The sequence below is a fragment of the Microchirus variegatus genome (genome assembly GCF_963457635.1).
Source record: "Microchirus variegatus genome assembly, chromosome: 10".
Lineage (NCBI taxonomy): Eukaryota > Metazoa > Chordata > Actinopteri > Pleuronectiformes > Soleidae > Microchirus > Microchirus variegatus.
The window spans coordinates 6,889,785-6,909,867 of record NC_139811.1 but is presented as its reverse complement, the minus strand read 5'-3'; the positions used below and the strand labels follow the sequence as shown (position 1 = coordinate 6,909,867).

Sequence of the window (20,083 nt, the reverse complement as noted above, 5' to 3'; positions counted from 1 at the left end):
AACATAACATAAACCAATAATAATAATAACTGTTGAAATACTGAATGCTCGTTTCACAGCCTTCCACACCTTCTGTCCCACAAGCTGAGCCCAGTTGCTTCATCATCAACAATCCTCCTTTCTTCCCACACTTTAGCCTCTTATTTTCTCAGGGATATTTGCTGCGTTCCAAGTAACTCACTGTAATCTGCTTGTAAAAATGTACAGAATAACAATGGCAACCTTTTTGTGCTGAGTAATCTGTTGGTTATTTTCTGGATTAGTCGTCGTTCATGCTGACAAATGTTTATCGTTGTTTTTCATTACCCTAAAATGTCTTATTTTGTTCACATTTGCAGATATAGTTGCCGATTAATTTAGTAATCGATGAATACTGGATGAATCAGCCCAACAGCCTTTCATTTCAAACCTTAATGCTCTTAAATCTCTTAAAGTTTCTTTACCATTTCTGCCCTCCTTTGTTTTTCTCACCTCTGTTGCCCTTAGCTCTAATGCCTCTCCTGTGCCTTCACAGCTCCTCTTAACCCTCTGTGGACTCCCCTGCTCGCCTGGAGCTCTCGTGTTACTTGTATTCGACAGCTCCCGTGTTTTCCACCGTATTTTTTTCTTCCCGCCTGTCTCTTCTCCTTTTAATCTGTGGACTGGATGTCCCTTCCGGTCCACTCCCTCTCTCTCACTCCACTACCACCGCTTCACTTTCTCCTCCGCTTCCTCCCGGGATGACTGACGGTCATCAATAGAGCCTGTCCATGTGTATCACCCCGTCTCGTATCTCGTATCACCTGCCTCACCCCCTGCCCTCCCATGTCCTCCCCTGTTTGTGTAGGTGAGTGATGGAGACAAGAGAGTTGACCGTGGTAGCTGGCAGCTTCGTGACTTTCCAGCTACTCTTCTCGGTGGCCAGCCCGTGGCTCTCGTCCGCCATCGCACCGGGTTATCGACGGCTGCCTCCGACCAAACAGACTGAATGGAATTCCAGGTAACGCACCAACTGTCTCTCCATTGGTAGCCCCTTTTTTCTTAATTAGGCCAACATCACCATGTGGAAAACAGGGGACCTATAGAGGTCTATACCGAAGGCCACTAACAGGTAGGGGTGGGAATCTGCACAAAGGTGCACAAGGAGCACGACTTCAGCATGTACTTGTTACTGCTCACTTGGGGTGAATTCCAATTCTTTGCTTAACCCTCAATCTCAAAAATGCTGTCCTGATTCTCTGAAAAATTCAGTTGAGGGCTTAATCGCCCTCAATATTGAGATTTTCCGAGACCACCCTTGGGAGCAAGGGCTACCCAGAATGCATTGTGTGTTTTCACATTTCGTGTTATTCTGCCCCCTACAGTCTGAAGACGTATCTGCATTTAAGGGGTGTCCCATTTCTAAGTGACAAAATAACCCTCAACACTTGGTTTTGAGGGCCAGTTAAGATTAAGGGTTGAGCTTGAGGGTTAAGATAGGAATTGGAATTGGCCCTTGGTATTCTTCGTAGATCCTCAAATAAATACCTTTTTTGACCTGAAGACAATGGACTCAACACTAATTTTTCAGCAACGGACTTAACATTTTGTCTTTTTTTTACACAAGTGTGACTACTTGACTTTTCTTCAAGCTGATTCGAAAAAAGGTCTTCCTCAACACATACATTCAGGGAAACAAAAACACAGAAACATGAGTTAACAGAAATGCAAAAGTTACATAAAAAATCAGTAAATTTGGGTGACAAACACTCCAGACAGAGACAACTGATAATCAGAGAAACGTTAGAAACTTAACTTCACACGGCGTGAGCAATAAAAGAAACGCAGACATTTAATAATAAAAGCAAGCTCAAACTTTTTGTTGTATTCAGTAAAATTAAGCAGTTTAATAAAATGCCTGTTTTATTTTTGCCATGGCACCCGAAAAGTGTTTATTTTTAATCACTTCAATTCAATGTGAAAATCTTTAATATAAAGTCATTGTTTTATTACCTGCAGGCACTTGTACAAATATTTCAATGTATAATACAGTGAAAATCACTTGTTGTGTACCTTTTGCTTGTATAACATGTTCTCTATCAGGACCTCTTGGAATATTCATTTAAAAATACAAAAGGTTATCATGTATTTATGCTCTTACATCTTCTCTAAAGATAGGGTCTCTCCCTTTATCAAATGAACCTTAGTCTGCCAACACAACCAGGAAAACCAGGAGAGCTGGGAAGTGTTATTTATCTGTGTGTCTATGTGCGTCAGATGAGGAAAAGCTGGATACGGTGGGTCACGTCACGGCTGGCCTGTTTTTCTATGCAAAGGAAACAAAATTCACCAAGCAATGCATTGCACAGTTCACCTATTAAACCCTCATTTTCTCCAGCGTCATATTTACTGTACACACGTCAGCACGGTCTTGGATCTTCTCAAGTACTTGGAAGTATTTAGTCAAATGTAACACTTTATAAGCTAGGTCACACAAAATATTCACGACTTTGACTTTAAATTAGAAGGGAAAGACAAGATCCATCCTCTGTGATCCAATCACAGACGGACGGCTCTAAGTTCACGTCTTAAATCCGGTCTTAATATCCACGTTCAGAAAAAGGGGTTAGCGACACCTGTGGCCACATTCCCGAGCGTGCATGAACACAATCTGTCCTCAGGACACACCAACAGTCCTCAGGACGCACTAACAGTCCTCAGATGATGACCTCTGATGACCTGCTGCAGTTTACCACTCCACTCAAAGTTTACGTACAATAATAAGCACTCATATGTCTTTTTTTTGTAGGGTTAGGGTTAAATCTTATTCCTAATATTCCTATATATGTCAAGCTTTTAGTCCCAACTTAATCTTTAACCCCTTTCTCCAACCCGTCACTCGTGCTGATACACAGACACACACTAACAAACAAAGGGGTTGAATTTCTGAAGGGCATTCATTTTATTTTGTTTTTTCCTCCCTCTGGCCCATTTTTTCCGCCTGTGAATTCTCACAGATAAAGCTCGGTTCATGCAGCCATAGTTTACATTAGCCCATAATTGAAGCACAGGGAGTATTGACCGAGGAATTCAAAACAAGCCAAAGGCCGGAGCACTGATGCTTCACTTTAGAGCGACCGACTGTTGTATAAAAGCCTGCTGCTCTCAGTGTGTCACTGTGTTATTTATGTAACCGCAACTTAAGTGCAAGTCGAGATGGGAGAGAGCTTTTCCAAAGGAAAAGCAGGGCTGCGTGTTTAATGTAGAGTTTATGGATTATAAGACTTTTTGAATCTAGTTCTTATTATTGTGACTAGTGCAGTGCCCGTAGGAAGTATGTATTCCTATGGCTGACAGTCACAACATCTAGCTACGCTAATGCTAATCGACAATGAAAACATTTGCGTTTGTGCCTAATGAGGTTGCAAAGTGTTTGTATTGTGTTAGCCTTTGCTGACAGTCGCAAACATCTAGCTACGCTAATGCTAATCGAAAACGAACACATCTGCATTGTGCCTAATGAGGTTTCACAGTGTGTGTGTATATTATGTTAGACCTACGCTAATGCTAATCGTAGCCCTCGCTAGTTTACCTTTGGAAACGGGTTCACCAAAGGTAGTAGTAGCATGCTAATGCAAAATAAACATGTGCTCGCGTATTGGTGAATGGACACTTTCTCGTTTCAGTATAACACTGTATGAAAGTGTCTCACTCGCTGTGAGGACAGCCTCTTCACTTCCACCTCCCCGCCCCAGACAGCGCAGCTGCTGCTGATGAGCCACTGCCTGCCTGGTGTAGCATGATAAACCAGCGAAAATTCAACGATGCACACCATCAGGCCATGCTCAACCCATATCCAAAGTCTTAGGGTGATCTGACTAACGGTCAGTGAGATATGCCTGTCACAGACAGACAGACGCAACTTGCTTTATAGATAGATTCCTTTTATTTTTTCCCAGTACTAATTAAGAAGCAGAGCGTGACTCTACAATCCACCTACAGTACAAAGACAGCTACATGGACACTCACCAAGTCCACTTTGAGCCTGTTCCATTCTCAGAAACTTGACTCTGAGTCAGCAGTGATAGTGGACTCATCCACTCCGTACAGTGGGGCCCATCTGTGGTGCCAGTCTTGGCCGTGGTTCCTGCCAGCTGCTGCTGCTTTTGGGAAACAGAGGTAACTGTGTCCCAGAGGCTGTGCTGTGACAGTGGACGATGTGTGTTCTTGCTCGAGATAGAGATAAGAGGCCTCTGGACCTCTGGAGTATCTCTCTTAAGGTCCCAGATAAGCAGCTCTGAGCGCCGGAGTGACACTGTATCAGAACTAATGAATAAAAAAACGTTAATATATGAGACCACGTACTGTAATTTCTTGACTTTGGGTGGGCATCACACGGTAACACATGGCCGACAGTACAGAGATTTTTCAACAATTGATGCACTAATCTTCAAAAGTTTGGGGTCACTTAGAAATGTCCTTATTTTTCAAGGTAAAGCACTTTTTTTTCAATGAATATAACATTAAATGAATCAGAAATACACTGATGCCCATTTCCAGTGTTCTAATGGTACATTGTGTTTGCTAATGCTAATGGCTAATTATTTTGAATAAAAATCATTATTTCTAATCTTGTCAATGTCTTGACTATATTTTCTATTCATTTTGCAACTCTTTTGAGGAATAAAAGTGTGACTTTTAATGGAATATTGTACATCTTTTGAACAGTAACTGTATATTGCAAGACAGTTATTAAATGATGCATCACTATATTTGTCTAACTGAAGAATATAGCATGCCCCGAAAATACTTTGTGCAGAGTTTGGGGGGAATTCCAATAATTATTCTGAATGACTTTTTCCCTCCTAATTAGAACATGTGTGAAAACAGTCTGTGTATTAACGGCGTCTTGTATGCGTTTGTGTCTCTCCTCAGGTTGGTGTCGACTGTGCACGCGCTGATCGTGGGCCTGTTCTGTCTTTACATCCTGTGGTTCGACGACGCCGTCAACGCCAACCCCGTCTGGTGAGAGGAACACACTTAACAAAAGCGAATTCATGAATGAATGAAATGCCTAACAACGCTGACTTAAAGTGATATATACAGTGTATATATATATATATATATATATATATATATATATATATATATATATATATATGTTTTTGTGTATATATGTATGTATATACATGTATGTATGTGTATATATGTATGTATATACTTAGTGGTTAGGGCTTCGAGCTCGAGACCGGAAGGTAGCCGGTTCAATCCCCGACCAGTCCGCAGCTGAAGTGCTGTTGAGCAAGGCACCTAACCCCCTCACTGCTCCCCGAGCGCCGCTCACTGGCATGGCAGCTCACTGCGCTGGGTTACATGTTCTACACCTCACTGTGTGCTGTGTGTGTTCACTAACTCACTGCAGAATTGAATTTCCCCTTGCGGGACTTAAAGGGTTCTTAATCTAATTAATCTAATGTATGTGTGTATATATGTATGTATATACATGTATGTATGTGTGTATATATGTATGTATATACATGTATGTATGTGTGTATATATGTATGTATATACATGTATGTATGTGTATATATATGTATGTATATACATGTATGTATGTGTATGTATATACATGTATGTATGTGTATGTATGTGTGTATATACATGTATGTATGTGTGTATATACATGTATGTATGTGTGTATATATGTATGTATATACATGTATGTGTGTATGTATGTGTGTATATATGTGTGTATATATGTATGTATATACATGTATGTATATGTATGTATATACATGTATGTATATGTATGTATATACATGTATGTATATGTATGTATATACATGTATGTATATGTATGTATATACATGTATGTATATACATGTATGTATATACATGTATGTATATACATGTATGTATATACATGTATGTATATACATGTATGTATGTATATGTATGTATATACATGTATGTATGTATATGTATGTATATACATGTATGTATGTATATGTATGTATATACATGTATATGTATGTATATACATGTATGTATGTATATGTATGTATATACATGTATATGTATGTATATACATGTATGTATATACATGTATGTATGTGTGTATACATGTATGTATATACATGTATGTATGTGTGTATACATGTATGTATATACATGTATGTATGTGTGTATACATGTATGTATGTGTGTATACATGTATGTATATACATGTATGTATGTGTGTATACATGTATGTATATACATGTATGTATGTGTGTATACATGTATGTATATACATGTATGTATGTGTGTATACATGTATGTATATACATATATGTATATATACGTGTATGTATATACATACGTATGTACATACCTATGTACATGTATATATGTATGTATATACGTATGTATATATATGTTTGTATATATGTATGTATATACGTATGTGTGTATACATACACGTATATGTGTATACATACAAATGTATACATTTATATATACGTATATGTATATGTATATATATATGTATATATGTGTTGTGTATATATTTATTTATATGTCTATAACCCATGAGCTATACATTAAATTAATACCATCCATTAAACCCTTGTATTCAAAAATGATGACGCAGAAATGAGGCCGTGAAGAAAACTGCTGACCCACTCGCTCGTGCGATTTCTCGCAGGGAAAATTAAAAAGAAAATGTGAATGATGAGGATTCCTAGACCACAGAAAGCTGCCTTTCTAATAGCTGCCTTTCTAATAGCTGCTTTTTCAGCGCAGCAACCGTGACTAACTCACAAGGGAGGGGAGGGGAAAAAAAACAAATGAAGGGATGAGAACGGGAGGTGGTGGAGTTATGTGGGATCATCAGGGATGGTCGTTTAATACCTTTCTGGAGGGATGGACAATGGCATTGCTTTCCTCTCCGAGGGAAACTGGGGAAGGAGGGAGCAGAGGATGGATCGAGCTTGTCAACGGAGCCTCTGGAGAGGTGTAGATTCCTGTTGGACTTAGCCTTCGATTGCTGTCTTCTCTCTGTCGGCTTACTCTTATTTTCATCTTGTCTTTTAAAACATGTCTGTCTCTAGCTCTCCGACCTCCTTTCACACACTTGTTTCTTTAAAAAAAGAAAACATCTCCTTTCCTCTTCCCTTTGTTTCGCTTCCTCTCTGGCCTCTCCAGCAGACAGAATCTCAAGCAAACAAGGGTCCTTTTCATAGCAAACAACAGCAGCCTAGTATTCTGGCCCCTCCTCGCTCTCTTTCTTAATGTGGACCCCCCTCGATCCTCCATCCTCCTCCATCCTCCTCCTCTCAGCTACACCAGCACCTCTCACTGTCTGTTGAAGCAGCAACCCCACGTCTCAGGCTGTCGAATCAATGCAGCACACCTCCCCTCGCTCGTATTGTCTTTGTGTCAGTTTGGACTGCATTGCTGATGAAGCAAAAAAAAAAAAAAAAAGAAAGAAAGGGAGAGTTTGGGAGGAGTGGTCTAGAGGGACTCCCTCCCTCCTTCCACTGCTCCTATCTTACACTATTTGTCTTTAGGAATGAGAATATTTTCTACTTTTTTTGTCTCGGAATTTGATCTCTCGGCATGAAAAGGTCTTTTCTGTGTCACATAGTTTTATTTCTTAGTTTCTTAGCACCTCGCTGATCCCCCCCCCCAGCCGTATCCTGTTGCAACAGTGCACCAATTCTCCACCAGTCAATCTGATCGTATTATTATTATTGTAACAGCATCACTAAGACCTGTCACACGGTAGCTCACGGTTGTTCTGGCGTAATATGGCTGCAGTGGGGCCAAAGACGGACGATTAGTAACCTGCATTGTTTTTTTTTTTTACAGCAGCTGCTTTTAACTGTGTCAGTGTAGCTGACAGCAGCAGCAGCAGCAGCAGCACACGCTCTTTTACTTTTATCGTAATCCATTCAGTTAACAACGTCTCTGCCACGTCTCTGCTGCACTTTGCGATGCTTATCTGGAGCTGAACTTCAGACGTGTCTCAGAATGCACCACCGTTCAAAAGTTTGGGGTCACCTATACACTTTTTTTTGTGTTGATAATTTTAGCCCTTCAAACTTTGCTTTCGTCAAAGAACCAGCAAAACCGTTTTCAGCTGTGCGAACGTCATCGCTCAAGGGTTTTCAAATCATCCAAAAAGCGATTGGCTAACACAATGTACCATTAGAACACTGGAAAGGGGCCTCTATACACCTATGTTCATATTCCTTTAAAAAAAAACAGACGTTTGCAGCTAGAATAGTCGTTTACCACATGAACAATGTATAGAGTGTATTTCTGATTAATTTAATGTTATATTCATTGAAAAAAAAAAAAACCCTAACCTGCTTTTCCTTTAAAAATAAGGACGTTTCTAAGTGAGCCCAAACTTTTTACCAGTACTGTAGTGTGCATGTTGTTTAACATAAACCTCTCTTAAACTTCAGATTCAATTGTCAGACTGCAAAAATAAATGCGTAAACTAGGGCTGAACAATTACTAATTTTCAAGTCCAAATGACAATTTGTAACGATAGTTTTTTTCATTGTCCATTGTTGGATAATGCATATTCAGATTTTGTCCCTTTTCACACGTGTTAGAAAATAGTGACTGAGGGTAGAAATTATGGATTAAAGATGCCAAAGTGGTTCTCTCCTGTTTTCAGTTCATAGATTATGGCTCGATGACGCACAGAGGAGCCAGAGTTGGCATAATAACTGTGCCTCAAACACTGTAATGGTGTGTATATATATATAAAAAAAAAACATCAGTGCAGTTTGCTGCGACTGCTCCTACACTACTAGTACTATTTTGTCCTGAAACTGTCTAACCTCGATGCGAACGCACAGAAAAGCTCTGCCACTTTATTTTAAAATTCCTATAGATGATGAAATGAAGTAGAAAGAAAGACTCCTGCAGTGAAGCTGCAAGTACAGTACCACTGATTTAGAAAGAGGGAGAGCAGCTCTGTACGGAAAGTGGTTCAACTGTGACCGTAATTGTGCAAATGTGGCCTCTCTACATGTTTGTTTGAACAGGTGGTTTGATAGTGGATACTGTGTTTACGTTAATATTCTGTACGTTTCTGGCATAAACAAACACTGACCTTGTCAGGACCAGTACTCCTCATAGAGACTTAACAGAGTCAGAAGTAGTATTTTCTCATCCTTGCATTAATAATCAATCCTTTGATTGTGTCTTGTGATAATAAGCCATCAAGTTTTCCTTAATCCAGGAAAAAGTCACTTATTATTCCATGTGTTAATAAGTGTTTTATTGCCCTGAAGGAACAGCAGATGTCTGCACAACCTGCACAACAGGTCTGCACCACATTCTGTGATGGATCATTAGTAAATGTCCCTCAGGAGATTCTCGCGTGAGGCCGAAAACCACACGGACTCTGTTCAGACCTGATGTTAACATCAAATCACTGCTGACCCTGAGCTCTAAAGTACGTCAATTCACACCCGGTGCGGTAATAATGCAAGTCTACCAGATCAGCTCCAGACCACATGATCTAATCACGCTGTGTGTGCTTTGATCACATCTGAAGATGCATTCAGGATTCAGATCTGAACGGGGGTCGCTGATTAAAGACGATGGCCACATGCGTCCCAGACCACCATGAATGCGTAATCCAATCGTATGTGGATCATTAAATGTGTTCACATCTGCACTAATTACCATCAACGTTTGATTAGATCACCGACCAGGTCTGAACATTGCCGGCCGATGATGACCTTATCAGGGCTCCTCTGTGAACATCATCGTATCATTTACCCCCGAATCTTATCCCGCCGTATACAGTCTGTATGCTCGCTGCATTTATTTTTAAATACAATGGTAAAATGATGCCACTCTTCAATTTACATGGGGATCACTGTCTTGGACTCGATGCGTAATAATCCGAGAGAAAGTAACAGGATGTTTCATGAGCATGGAACAAGGTGACACTGTGTCTAACTGCTTGTTCACGATGCTTTTAGCTAAAGGAAGGAGGTGTGCCACATGTGCGTATGCATGCTGTAGACATGGGGTGAATTCCAATTCCTATTTTAACCCAAAAATGTGCGCTCCCTCTAGTGCAAGTGCTGTCCCGATTCTCAGAAAAATTAAGTTGAGGGACAAGTTTAAGGTCTGTATCGCCCTCAATATTGAGATTTTCCGAGACCACCCTTGGGAGCAAGGGCTACCCAGAATGCATTGCGTGTTTTCATATAACAAAGATGGCGCCGAAAGCAGCGAAATAATTACGCTACAAATTAAGTATTTTCTTTGTTAATAGAGATATAAAAATGATGAAAACCATTGTATTATCTTAGTTTAGGCCAATATTATGGATTACTGACGTCATTGTTGCGTAACATTTATTTTTTATTTTACGATCTTTTGTCAATAGCCGGCCGGTTGCGAACAAGCGATGGTTTGCTATGGTTTACTTTTCAATAAGTCGTGGTGTGTGGTAACTGTCAGCTAAATATGTCCGTGGTTGTGGTATTTGTATGAGTATCATCTTATTACGAACTGACAACCTAATAACTTGACTGGCAAACAGATCGTAATTACATTTATGGGGTGTCCCATTTCTAAGTGACAAAATAACCCTCAACACTCGCTTTTGAGGGCCAGTTAAGATTGAGGGTTAAGATAGAAATTGGAATTGGCCCATGTTTTCGTGCGACTCATGTGATAGAGTCAAGACAAGAGGAACGTGGATCCGCTATATTTGTCCTGTTGCCTCTGAACTTCAGCACATTAACATTTGGAAGTGAAGTTGTGTATGCGTTCCCGAAAGTGCCGGTCTCGGGTGTAATCTGAGAGGATTAGAATCGGTATATAGGAAGAGACGTGTAGGAGCTGTGGTGTTGGACAGAGAGGACAAAGTCAAAGAGTGAGCCAATGATTGTGGGAAGTATGTGACAGCAGACCTAGATCTACGCTGCCGTTCAAACCGTTTGGCGTCACCTATGCAATTTTGTTGTGTTTTCCATTTAGAGTCACACAAGACCTTGTCAAGACATTAACGAGATTAGAAATAATGATTTGCCATTTTGTCAAAGAACCAGCAAAACTGTTTTCAGCTGTGCTAACATTATTGCACAAGGGTTTTCTTATCATTCAATAGCCTTCTAGCGTAATTAGCAAACACAATGTTCCATTAGAACATTGGAAATGGGCCTCTATACACCTGTGTACATATTCCATGAAAAACCTGACATTTGCCGTATAGAGTGTATTTCTGATACATTTCATGTTATATTCATTGAAAAAAGGTGATTTTCCTTCAAAATAAGGACATTTCTAAGTGAGTCCAAACTTTTGAACGGTAGTGTACATCCCCCCCACCATCCATGAAGCACAATATTATTTATTAAACTAAGAGAACCTGGCCAAGACGGCAGCATCAGTACACTTAACAGCAGACGATGCAAAAAACAACCACCACAACACAAACAAACAAACAAACAAACGGGTCACTAATTAAAGCTCAAATAGAGCAGATACATCATCCATTAAGAGAAGGCTTTTCTCTGTCCCTTTGTACAATTGAGGTTAGTTTTTTTCACCCCACTGATGATGTAAAAAGCCTGTATATCTAATCTATTCCTGATCCTATTTGTATATACCATGAATATGTTGACATTTTGTTTCCATTTGTATTGTCATTATTTGTTTTTACACGTCTTATTTGTCGAACCTTTTGACTCTTTTATGTTCACTCCAGCTTTTATGTTCACTATGAGAAATGTTTTTTTGTGGACATTTTAGAGCTGCAACTAACGATTATTTTCACAATGGATTAATCTGTCGATTATTTTCGCGATTAATCGAGTAAATGTTTGGTCCAGATCATGTCAGAAAACATCGATCAGTGTTTTGTCAAACCTGGGAATGACGATGTTCTCGAATGTTTTGTTTTGTCCATAAAGCAAAATGATTCCTTTTTAATGAGTTCTTTGTTTTCTGGAGCAAAGGAACCAGAAGATAATCTCATTTAGAGCTGAAACGATTCATCGATTATTCATCGATTAATAGGTTTGAAGCTTTTTTTCACGAGTAAAACAAGATTTCTGATTGTTTTAGATTCTTAAATGCAAATATTTTGGTGTGTTTCTTTGCTCCACATAACAAAGAACATCATCATTTCCAGGCTTGATTTTATGAACCAAACAATTCATCGATTAATCGAGAAAATAATCGACGGATTAATCAATTACGAAAATAATCGTTAGTTGCAGCTCTATTCGCATTTTTAAGATTAAGATTAAGAACCCTAAGTACCATGAAAGTACCAAGTACCATGTACCATTTAAGTACCATGAAAGAATCAGAAATCTTGTTTTAATCGTGAAAAAAAAAAGCTGTAAACCGATGAATCGATGACCAAATAGTTGACGATTAATTAGTAAGTTAATCAATTAATAAGTAATTAATAAGTAATTGTTTCAGCTTTGCTAGATTTACTTATATGGCCTTTAATGTATGATCTTTGCTGAACAGTCTCACGTGAAATGAAGGATTAAAGGTGACGGGGAGATTTCAGGGTCACGGTGTGTGAAAGGTGAGCTGTAGTACACTGTGTGTGTGTGTGTGTGTGTGTGTGTGTGTGTGTGTGTGTGTGTGTGTGTGTGTGTGTGTGTGCGCGTGCTCGTGCTCGTGCGTGTTGTGGGATACTGTTACACAAACCGTCCGTTGCCTTTTGCCACGCGATACGTGCGACTGATACGGGGATCAGATGTCCATTTGAAGCAGACACCTTTGGTTGTTTCTGAGCAGATGTTCCGCAGATGGTCAGTCGCATTCAGGTGCACTGAACTAACTACTGTTTACTCAGGACAACAAAGAGTCAACACTGTGCTGTGTGTTTTCACAGCACACGCTGTTCTTTTTAATCGAGGCCTCAGAGCCGTCGACGTCAAACATCATTAATGACGATCGACCTTGAATGACCTCACCCCGCGATTCACGCCGGCTTTATTCAATAGTTGTTTTTCGGCGAAACTGTATCGTGTTCTCTTTATAGGAGGAGATTATTGATCCAGAAAGAACACACACTTTCATTTCAGTGTGTTCAGAGTTTAGTAGAATGTTTCTCTGTCTCGTGGCTTGTTTACTAGGGATGTGAATCTTTGGGTGGCTCACGATTCAATTCCAATTCCTAGGGTCACGATTCAATTCAAAATCAATTCAAACGATTCTCTATTAAAAAATTGCATCGTGAGTTAAGGCAAATTATGGCATCGAAACAATAGAGTTTAAGATAATGTCTATAATGTGATCACACAAAGGCAAACATAAGACAAAAGTTAACATTTATTAATTTAAAACAAATAAAAACTTACTTACTGTACAAAAAAAACTCGATTCAAACGATTCTCAATTCAAAAAATTGATGCAATGCATAGTGTGTTAAGGCAAATAATGGCATCAAAACAATAATTTGTATAAGATAATGTGATCACACAAAGGCAAACTTAAGACAAAAGTTAACATTTATTCATTCAAAACAAATAAACTTACTTACTGTACAAAAAAATAACTTGCATAGATAAAAGCTTAGGCTAGCTGTCTTTTTCTCCCAGAAGTTACAAAAATAAACTGTACACAATTAACACAAACTGGTGTTTTGTGTGGTTTTACAAAATTGAAACGTAAAAAAAAAATAAAACTCGATTTTTTTTTTAAGTTTATGAATCGATTCATGGTTGGTGTGTGTGTGTAACTTTCTTTTACACTCTGCTCTTTCCTCATCCACAGGGGCGACCCCGGCCTTGTCAAACTGAACGTAGCCATAACCTGTGGTTACCTCCTTTATGGTGAGCTGTTGTTTTCTTTTAATTCTGACATCATCATTGTCTCCTCTTGTCTACTTCTAGGAGGCAGCGTGAAATGCCACTTAGAAGCTATAAAATAAATAAGTCTTTGTACCTTTTTTATACTTGTTTGAAAGTGTGAAATATCTCGTATCCTTTTGTACGTATATTCATCTCTGTCTCTGTGTTGTCCAGACCTTGTGCTGCTAGCTTGTAACTGGAGCACCATGGGCGACAGCTTCTTTGTCTGTCACCACTTGGCGGCGCTGTATGCATACGGATACGTTTTGGTGAGTCACTCCTCTGGAGCACAGAGCCCTGCAGATGCTGAAATGGACACATGACACACACACACACACACACACATGTTATTTTTGTGTGTTTCTGTGTGTTGTTATTTATTTATTTATTTATTTATTTATTTATGTATAAAAGCCTTTTGTTTGTGTTGGTTGCAGACTCGTGGCGTGCTTCCCTACTTTGCCAACTTCCGTCTCATTTCAGAGCTGTCCACGCCGTTTGTGAACCAAAGGTAAATCAACGATGTCCTTTGTCTCCCGTGTCTTTATTTATTTATTTATTTATTTATTTATAGGCGTAGTTAAACGGGGACAATGCAGATCGATAAACACGTCAATAAATGTGTGCCGTTGTTAGCCAAAAGGCTGCTTTCATCGGTCGTCCCTGGACTGAAAGCGACCTGAAAGTTGAAATTACAAAACGTTATGTTACATATATAAATGTACAGAAGAGTAATAAAACAGATGTATATCAATACAATTTACAGTATAATTAAGCAGAAATACAGCAAAATGTATCATTTAAGAATGAGAATAGCCTTTATTGCATACAACGAAATTTGAGTGCAACTCCTTTGGTGCATAACAAACAGTTTAAATGAACACATTAAAAAAAACAATTAAAACAATGTTATAGTACAAGAATAAATAAGCTATATGGATAGAAAAGAGGAGAATGAAGAGGTGTGGTTGCATTTCTGTGGTATTAATAGTTATGATAAATATTAATTACACTTGGGAGGATATTGCACATGACAAATCATAAAAGTGCAATATTACCTCCGCCAAGGCAGCTCAGCCCCCCCCCCACAAAATAGAGATAAAAATAGTGATGGCATCTACGTATTACGCCCAAAATTGAATCACTTGTTCCTGGTCCCATTGCGGACATTTCCTGAAAATTCTATCCGAATCTGTCCGTGACTTCAGTCCGTTATGTTGCTAACAGACAGACAAACTCTGGTGAAAACGCATACCTCCTGGCGGAGGTCAATAAAACACAACACTAAAACAAAAGCTGTTTCCACCATGCGACACAGTCTGTTTCAGCTCAGTACATCACCCCAATTATCTGCGTTATATATAATAACCGATCCATGCCATCCCAGTTTTTGGCAGGTACCAAACGTGGTTGTCCAGCACGTACAGGCTGGAGATAAATGATCATACAATGATTTGTCATTAGAGAATCATCACCTGTGCCAGTAGGGGGAAAAATTGTAGTGAATTTATTTTGTGCGTTTTGCAGCCAACTCCAAAATGAAGCTGGTTTTCTTCTTCTTGTAAACTGGTGCATGCCAAGAAGAAAAAAATCTGAATGTCCTTTATTGTCTTTGCTCTCAGTTCACTCGTCTTGTCTTCTTCTTGGTGTGTTCTTGGTGTGCATTGTACCGCTTTGGTGGAAACGAGGCTTAAAATGCATAAAAACGTCCCCACCGCAACAAAGTACAATAACACGTTTCTTTATCACCCTTTGTCCCCCTCCAGATGGTTCTTTCAGGCATTAAGTTTCCCCCGCTCGCACCGCCTGGTGGTGTTGAACGGCGTGGCCATGTCGGTGGTCTTCTTCCTGGTACGCATCGCCGTCATGCCGTCCTACTGGGTCAGCGTCTTCGCCACGTTTGGCACCGAGGAGTTCGAGCGCCTGGGTCCGGGCGCCCAGGTGGCCTGGATCACCTCCTGCATCGCTCTGGATATCTTGAACACTATCTGGATGTACAAGATCACGCTCGGCTGCTACAAGGTCCTGACCGGCGCGGGAGGCAGGAAGGATAAGGGGGGAGCGCAGGCGCCGTCGTCTTCGGACGGAAAGCACAGCAACAACCACGCGGACTAAAGAGATGAAGCGCGTGCGTGCGTGCGTGTGTGTGTGCGTAGACGTAAGCAGGGAGGGGAGGCTGGACACACCAAGAACCTTTTGAGCCTCTCTGTTCTGCCACAGCCTCGGCATCGTCTCGACCCTCGCTTTCAATCCCCCAGTTTTTTAGCCCCAGTCTCGTTGAAGTTTGGCGACTGGGCTCAGGCGAAGGCTGCTCAGGTTCTGACCCCCCAACGCAGGACAAGGAAGGAGACTGCTCTTTGACTCACTTAAGCACCAGCCTTTGCAGCCTCAGTGTTTTCCCTTCACTGACAGATCAGTATCCTGCTGGGTGATAGCTTTTGGCCACAGGCGACAAAGGTAGAGCTCACAAGCACACTTTTAACTCCCCGTTTAGTCTTTTCGCCACCACCGCCATTCTCCGCCCTCTCACCTCGCCCCTCAGACTCCGGGTCTCACTCAACTTCAGCCAAAGCCCAATCCTCTGAAGTGCCTGTGAACGACAGGGAAAGCAATAATATCAGAGAAGCAAGATCGCGGAAAAATGTCCACGTAGTTTTAGACGACGACTCCCTCCCTCCCTCCCTCCCTCCCTCTCACTCTCTCTCTCTCGCCTACGACTGGAGGCCTCTTCTTTCTTCGTTTTTTTTTTGTTTTGTTTGTTTTTTTCCCCGTCGATACCGCGTCCACGGAGACGTGGCGTACAGGGAGAAGAACTCAGACATCAGACCAATCAAGTGTTTGTGAATCTATAGGGCTTTTTTGTCTTTGAACTCATCAGACCTCACACACACACACACACACACAAAAAGAGACAGAAGAAACACCATAATGCCTCTTCAACAGTATCACCTGCTGTGGCCTCCTATATCACCAGCCATGCCCCTCCCAACCTCCTTTATAATTTGGATTATATATATATGTATATATATATATATGATATCGGAACAAACTGAGATTAAAATGCATGCAGGAGAGAGAGAAAGACTCGCAGGATAGGAGTGATACCTTTTCAGTATTCATCACGTCGGCATCACTTTAGCTGTAGCTGGTCGTCTTCGTCCTCTTCGGCGGTCACAGTCACACGACTCTATGACTATATTATTATCGTCGTCCATCCATCCATCCATCGCAACCCTCTGCCTCACTGGATAGATCGTCTTCTATCCAGCTCCAAATGTTTTGATTTTGTTCTACCTCTCCCCTGCCTTTACAGGAAAACTTTGTCAATCCTTTTTCGTCATGATTTTATTTTTTATTGTACTTTCAAATGTAATATCACTGGTGCAGAGGAGGGGGGGGGGTTGGGGGGGCTTCTTCTTCTTCTTCTTCTACTTCTCTGCTCATTTTGTCCGTAGAGCTGATCCCAGACTGTGCAGGGGGGGGGGGGAGAGTGGCGTCACTTTTCTGACTAAAAAAAATCTCTGGAGAAACGACTTTTATACCTTCATTTATCTCCGATGTGGGGAAAAACTTCACACACACACACACACATTGCATGCAAACCATACACTGTTAACGGTGACCTTCTCAAACACCAACGTGGTGCTCTTCCCTTTTGCTGAAAGTTAGCAATATGACATTTTTTTTTCCGAACGTTTTCTATCTTAATTTTTTTTCGGGGGGATCAACCCGCTTGCCGCTTGTGTGTGTGTGTGTGTGTGTGTGTGTGTGTGTGTGTGTGTGTGTGTGTGTGTGTGTGTGTGTGTGTGTGTGTGTGTGTGTGTGTGTGTGTGTGTGTGTGTGTGTGTGTGTGTGTGTGTGTGTGTGTGTCTCGACTGCATGTTTTATTTTGTAAAACAGAAATCATGACTGTAAAGCATGGTGTGATGATGATGACGCCTCGAGTTGAAACATAGCAAACGTAGATGAGTGACATCTAAAATATGAATTGCATTAACCTGATTTGTTTGTCTTCCAAGGAAAAACAGGTGATGCTTTTTTTTCCCTCCTCCTGGAACGTCATCCTCGTCGATGCATGTGTTTTGTTTTTTTTTGCTCTTTCCTTTCTCCGCCCCCCCCCCCTGCATGTCTGTACAGTATAACAGGTACTTCGACTAATTCTTACCACGTTCTCCGTGTAACGGTTGGCATTCATCGGTCGCACTCGAGTCAATCGCCCCCCGGTGACATCGCGACAGACAGAAACACAAGAGGATGTTTTTGTTTTTTATTATTGTTATTGTTATTGTTATTATTTGAAGTTTGGCTTCTGCTCGTGCACGACTCGCAACGAAAAAGTGAGGGATATTTCCACGAGAAGATCCCAGTGATGTCCTGCCGTGAAAGCAGAGCGATGCAACGGTCATTTCTTGTCATGTGGTATCGCTCTTATCTTCTTCTTTGTCTCAATAACTCGATCCATTTTAAAGTTGTTTTTGCGGTTAATCGCCTTAACTTAAGTGCATTTTAGGTGCATTCTGAAATTGAATTCAAACATCCCTAACTTTTTGTGTGTAGTGTATATTTTTTTTTTTTTTTTTTTGCTGTGATGTCAGATTTTTTTTTTTAAAAGGTCGATTGAAGCTAATATTTAGATTTCACTCTCTAACTGTAGCACACATTTTTAACTGAATTTTCTCCAAAAAAATCAAGAGAGTAAGAGTAACACTTGATACGTGGAGAACAACAACAGGTGGTGCTAATTCAACAGCTTTTAGGTGCAATTGGAAGCAAGAGGATTCAAACCTAAATCAATTTAAGACAATAAACACGGTAATGGAGGTTTCTGTTCTTTTACGTAATAATGAGAACTAGATGGATTTTGTAGCATTGGTGCAAAAACGCCCAAAAATGGCCAGATACATTTAAGATGGCGGCCTTCCTGTTGCGTTTGGATCGTGGTCATAATGTCATTTTTTCTTCGTCCCGACCTTCTACGCATGCGTACCAATTTTCGTGCATCTAAGATCATTGTGGTAAATTTGGACAGGGGGTGCCACGCCCCCTTTGGCCCCTCCCACATCCCATTTTTCGACGTACATTCCCCGAAGCTTTTTCCCAGACGTAAATTTACACCGGGCCTGATGCGGTCGCTAAAAACCTGGGAGTTTTTTGGGGGGTATGGGAAAGGCCTCAAATATAACATAATAATAACAACTCCTTGAGTTTCAATAGGGTTCTTGCACAGTCGTGCTCGAACTCTAATAAGGATTTACCCCAACTGGACGTCGACCTCCAGCAAAGTGATGCTTTACGTGGGTCAATCTATCGCCATCTTCATTTTTTTGTGTTTTTTTTACATTATTGTAAGACAATAGATTACAAAAAACTGGTTGGACTATGTTCAGGCGTGCTCTCCAGCGTCACGCCAGTGTGAATTTCATTTCCTAACCTCTACGCTCGACTTTCTTTATGTCTTTTTGTCAGTTTATCAAACTTTGCACAGCTCCTTTTTTTGGAGCCAAAAAGGCTTTATTCAATAAACTTAGTACACGCCCCCCCCCTCGGAAGTACCTATCCTTGGAGTTCCCTGTCGCCCGTTCGAGTCCTTGTCTGTAGTTGCAGAGTTTTAGCCTCGAGGAGAGAGAATGTCTAGCGGCGGCGCCGTCGTCGTGGTCGTCGTCACTGTGGGATTATGAAGCACACTCCCTGTGGAGCAATAATAATAACTCAGTGATCTCCTGTATTTCTGTCTGTCACCACAGGCGAGCGGCGGCGGCTACAGAAACTCGTGCCTTTTCACACAAACGGTGGATGTAATTCAGTGGAGATTTGGGATTAGCATGATCTTTTCTTAAAACGTAACGCGTCGTGATTATAATATTTCCTCCTATATTCCACATGTATACTCTCTCTCGTGTATATTTTTTATAATCTGCCTGCACAATGATTAATCCGGCCAAGTATTATTATAATAATCCAAAGCTGAACGCTGTTTTTCGGGGGGGGGGGGGGGGGGGGGAGGAGCCTGTTGAACGTCGACTTGCTCAACGTGAACGCAGGGACACGCGTCTTGTGAATGTTTGGATGACGTGACGATGAAGACGATGAAAGTCCAACAGTGGAAATTGAAGTGTGTGTTTTCTTTGTTCTTTTCTTCTTCTTCTTTTTTTTTTGTTTTGTGATAAGCTCTTTGAAGAGCGAGTCGGTCGCGGGGAGGCTAACGTCTCACTTCTCTGGCCTTCTGAACTCTGAAAAAACTGTGAATAGCTGTAGAATAAAAGTGTCATTTTGTTCACTCTCGA

At 40.7% G+C, this 20,083-nt stretch overlaps 1 protein-coding gene across 1 annotated transcript; it reads left to right on the top strand.

The window, feature by feature from the left end:
- Positions 1-833: 833 nt before the first annotated feature.
- On the top strand, positions 834-15,980 carry tlcd4b (TLC domain containing 4b; the record flags this gene model as incomplete). Its single annotated transcript, XM_083896888.1, has 6 exons — positions 834-979; positions 4,894-4,983; positions 13,723-13,781; positions 13,974-14,068; positions 14,237-14,310; positions 15,566-15,980. 6 exons carry the CDS (start codon positions 834-836, stop codon positions 15,912-15,914), a joined length of 813 nt encoding a protein of 270 aa, XP_083753014.1. The 3' UTR covers positions 15,915-15,980.
- Positions 15,981-20,083: the final 4,103 nt, after the last annotated feature.